General features: G+C 47.0%; 1 protein-coding gene across 2 annotated transcripts in view; it reads left to right on the top strand.

Annotated features, from left to right (window-relative positions):
* RFTN1 (raftlin, lipid raft linker 1) overlaps positions 1-4,804 on the top strand; it is a 203,794-nt gene that overhangs the window by 16,765 nt on the left and 182,225 nt on the right. For both annotated transcript variants that reach the window (XM_028490143.2, XM_024115195.3), the window contains exon 2: positions 339-491. In XM_028490143.2, the coding sequence (XP_028345944.1) occupies positions 347-491 (145 nt within the window). In that variant the 5' untranslated portion in view covers positions 339-346. The remainder of the gene's footprint in view (positions 1-338; positions 492-4,804) is intronic.

Genomic DNA, 4,804 nt, shown 5'->3' with positions numbered 1-4,804 from the left:
TATATTTTGGAGATTAATCCTTTGTCAGTTGCTTCATTTGCAAATATTTTCTCCCATTCTGAGGGTTGTCTTTTCGTTCTGTAAAACAGTATGTTTTTGGTGTCATTTCAGAATCACAGGCTGGCTGGTAATGGTATCTTATCAGTGAGAGAAAGCAGCCTGAGCGTAGAGCCTCCAGTGTTCAGGTCATGGGTTGAACTGCGCTCTAGATTTCAGCCAGGCTGAGGTCCTTTATGTGTTCTTCAGGGAAACGATGGGGTCGTTTATACTACAGTGTGTAAAAACAACATCTCAGGAAGAAGAAAATCATCCGCCCGTTTTTCTCCTTTTGCTGGCAGCTGCTGAAATGGGTTGCGGATTGAACAAGTTAGAGAAACGTGATGACAAACGGCCTGGAAATATCTATTCGACGTTGAAGAGGCCCCAGGTGGAAACCAAGATAGACGTGTCCTATGAGTACCGCTTCCTGGAGTTCACCACCCTGAGCGCCGGTGAGGACGGGGCTCAGCCCAACCCAGGGGTGGGGGGCTTGACAGGGCTTCAGCCCAATCAGTGCTGGAGGGGCTGCCCAGGACAGGCTGTGGGGGGGCGCTGGGGGTGGCATTGGGAGGCGAACTGCAAAGGGTGGGCCTGTTGAAAAGGGCCTGCACTCAGAAATCCAGATTTTTAGGTGAAATCTTTCATTGTTTTGAAAGCTAGCAACTAATTTAAATCGTAACAAATTAAAACCGGGTGTGAGCCAAAGAGTACAGGTGGGTGGGTTGCATTTGGCCCTGGGCCCGCTTGTTTGCAGACTGCTTCATGACAAGACACGCGGAAGCGCGGAAGAGGACAGTCGCCATCTGTCCGCGTGGTCGTCTGCCCATCCACCCAGGTCTCCCTGCCCCTTGTCCGCTGGCGTCTTTCGAGACTGCTCGTCCAGCAGGCTTGGCCCTGCCTCACCCCGGTGTCCCAGTGGGCCCCGGGTGACTGGCGAGTGAGGGTCAGTGTTTTCATCCGAGCATTTGCTGAGCACCGACTGTATACAGAGAGTTGGGGTGGTGCTGTGGGAAAAGCACGTGGCCCGTCCTGGTTTCCAAGACTCATACACACGGAAAAACTCAGCAGGCTATAACTGTAAGTCGGAAACATGTAAACTATGTTTTCGGAAGAGGAAGAGAACATTCTTCCCTGTGGGGGACCCCTGGAAGCCGTGAGCCCAAACCAGGAGCTTCCTAACACAGACATCTTAAGACTAACTTTCTCCCTGGGCTTCTGTGACTATGTTAATCTTCTAGTAAGAGAAGAGAATTCATGGGAAAAGCCCTCCGAGTCGTGGGTTTGAGCCCTGGCTCTGCTGTGGAGCAGCCGGGCCTGCAGTGTCCTCATCTGTGAAGTGGGCACACACAGACCAGCTCACAGGGCAGCGCTGAGGTGAGGAGAGGCGACACGTGTTCTGAAGCTCTTAGCACGTCCAGCTCCAGTTGGGTTGGTGGCATCAATACCCCAGCTCCCTCCTCCTCCACCTTCGTGCTGAAGCTCCAGATGCTTCCTGAGCCCCGAGAGGGATGGGCAGCTGGGCGTCTCTGCAGGGGTGGGCCTGGGCACCCCTCACGTCCCCCAGACTGAACCTGGCCTCTTCCTCAGCAGACTGCTTCCTGCTGGCGCCGTTGATGAATATAATGTCACCATTGTCCTAAACGACGAGACTTGACACCTTAGTCATTGTGACCATGCCTCCCCCTCACCCACAATTTCCAATCTGTCACCCAAGCCTCTTAAAACTACTTCCAGAAATGCTAATGATGTAGCTGATATAACATGGACAAATCTGAACCTAGAAGCATTTGGAGTATTTCGTCATCCAGTATTTGCTCAATGAGTATTTGAGCGCTTTCAGCGTGCTGGGCCTTGTAGGATGGTCAAGGAGAAAACCAGAGTATGCATAGGAAGAAAGATCCAAAGGAAGTATAACAAGATGGTCAATATGGATTGTTAGGGTGCTGAGATGGTGGGGGAATTCTTTTTCTCTTTTTCATATTTTTGTGCATCGTGGTTACATTTCTTTTATTACTAAGAGGAGTGATTTGTGCCTTTTGCTTTTCTTAGTAGTAATTTCCAGGAATATGTCCCGCCTCCTGCCCCCCACTGATTCATCGCTGGTTCCCTGAGCTATTTCCCTGACCTCCTTGTTTGTTACTCTGCTGCCTTGTGCTCCAGTCACAACACCTACATGGCTTGTTTTGATTGAATTACCTTGTGTTTTCTGATTATAAAGTGGATATATGTTCATCATAAAAAGTTAGGAGGGACTTCCCTGGTGGTCCAGGGGTTAGGACTTCACCCTCCAATGCCGGGGGTGAGGGTTCCATCCCTGGTCAGGGAGCTAAGATCCCACATTCCTTGCAGCCAAAAAACCAAAACATTAAAAAAAAAAAAAAAAAAAAAAAAAAGCAATATTGTAACAAATTCAGTAAAGACTTGAAAAAAAAACACTGGAAAAATTCTAGCTGGTCTCCCTGCTTCTCTCCCCTTGTTCCCACCACCCTCAGATCACATCACTCCCCTGCTCAAAACCCTGCCAGGGCTCCCCGACCCTGAGACACCAGCTTCCTTCTGCCTCAGTCTCCCACTGTCCTGCATGTTCTGCCACTGCGGGCTTGCTGTTTCTCAAATCTCCCAGGCCTCCTCAGGGCCTTTGCACTGCCTGTTCCCTCCGCCTGGAAGTTTTCTCAGATATACCCTGGGTTCAAACCCTTAACTCCCTTCTCTGGGAAACCTCTCTGACTGCCTATTTAAAATTTCACCTATCCTGACACCTCATCCCTTTCCCCTCTTGATTTTCCTCATAGCATATCCTGCCGTCAACATGCTTTATATTTCACTTGTTGTTATTCATTTCCTTGTTTGTTGTTTGCCTTCCTTCAGAAGGTGGAATCCCTTCTAATGAGAGCAGGATTGTGTCTATTTTATCCTTTGCTGTATTGTCGGTGCTTTAAAAAACAGAAAAAAAAAGAACAGTGCCTGGCACATAATAGATCATCAATAATGTTTGTTGAATGAATCCTCAATGTATATTTTTGTATCCTGCTTTTTTGCATCTTAACATTGTACCGTGAGGCACACACCTCGTGGTTCTATATGTTCTGAAAATATGATTTAATGGCCCCTATATGCTTGAATCTCTCCGGGTGCCGTAATTTATTTAGGGTCCCCTTTTATTGGACATTTAAGTTATTTGGGGCTCTGGGCTATTACAAATAATGCTGTGATAAGCAACATTGTACCAAAATCTTTGCGTGTATTTCTGATTATTTCCTCAGGAATGACTGAGATGAAAGATATGGATGTCGGGACACTTGATAAATTGCCACACTGCCCCCTGGATGGGACCTGCTGGTGTAAAGCCCAAATCTGATCATGCTGAACCCTTTGGCTGGTTCCCCGGATAAATGATGGGAGGGTTGCAGCTAGCGCTCAGGAGGTCCTCATCTCTGGAGGACCGTGGGCCTGGGCCCTTGGCCTTGCCAGCTGCCCCCAGCAGGACCCTCCCTTCCAGCCTCCCCACTCTGGCGCAGTCAGACCACCTTCTGCACAGGGCCTGCCCCACCATCCCTATTGCCAGGATCTCCCCTACCTGAAATTGTTCCTTCTGGACGTCCATCCCATCAGAATTACTCTTTTCTGCATGGCTGTAGTTTGTCACTATCGTCTTTCTGACACTTTTATTCCATCATATATTAAACTCATTTGTGTTTCCTTGAGGGCGGAGACCAAGCCTTTCCCATCTTTCTGTTCATCTTTCTTGTTTATGCTTTCTGGCCGAGAACAGCGTGTCCTAAATAGTTGGGTTCTAGTACACCTTCAAAGTCACTGTTACACCTGCTGATGCGGTTCCCTGGCAGCCTGTCAAGTTTCTTTTCCAGAAGTTCTAATGGGATCATTCATTATTGCTCTAGAGTGGAGCCAACATTTGTTAAGAGCCTACTGTGTGCCAGGTCCTGTGATGGGGCATTAGATCCCTGATCTCATTTCTTTTAAACTTTTCAATTTTGCCAAAGTATTATTTAAGCATACCACACTGCACATCTTTAAATTGTTCAATCCCGTGAAGCCGTCACCTCAAGATGTAGAACGTTTCCATTGCCCCCAAAGTGTCCTTTTTTCCAACCCTCTGTCCCCAGACAGCCAGTGATCTGCTTTCTATCACTGATTTTATTTTCTAGAATTTTCTATAAACGGAATCATGGTGTCTAGTCATTTGGTCTGGCTTCTTCCACTCAGCTTACTTATTTTGAGACTCATTTATGTTGTTTGGTGTGTCAGTGGCTCATTCCTATTTCATCGCTGAGTAATATTCTATTGTATGGATTTACCACAGTGTGTTTTTCCATTCCTCTGCTGATGGACATTTGGGTCATTTCCAGTTTGGGGCTATTACAAATTAAGTTGCTATGACCATTCGTCTTTGTGTGGTTTCTTATGTCATCTTATCGCCACAGTAACCCAGTGAGGTATATGGGGACACTCATTCCTTTTTTGCAGAAGAGGAAATGGACCCTCAGAGAGGTTAAGTAACTTTTCTAAAGATGCAGTGCTAGGAAGTGATTAGGGTGGAATTTGCATATGGATCTCTTGGGCATCCGAGCTCTTGTGCCTTGTAAACTGCAAGGTGCCAGAGAAATAGGCATTGACACACACCAGTCAGAACATTCTTGCTGGAAAACTTGTGTTATAGTGTAGAGACGCATAGGAGTACTCCTCTTCTATAGGGTTTTGGCCATAGGAGATTTTTTTTTGGCGGTTATTTTTTTTTTTTTTTTTT

The sequence above is a fragment of the Physeter macrocephalus genome, chromosome 1 (assembly GCF_002837175.3).
Source record: "Physeter macrocephalus isolate SW-GA chromosome 1, ASM283717v5, whole genome shotgun sequence".
Lineage (NCBI taxonomy): Eukaryota > Metazoa > Chordata > Mammalia > Artiodactyla > Physeteridae > Physeter > Physeter macrocephalus.
The sequence above is the reverse complement of the archived record's forward strand: the minus strand, read 5'-3'. Positions and strand labels throughout refer to the sequence as shown.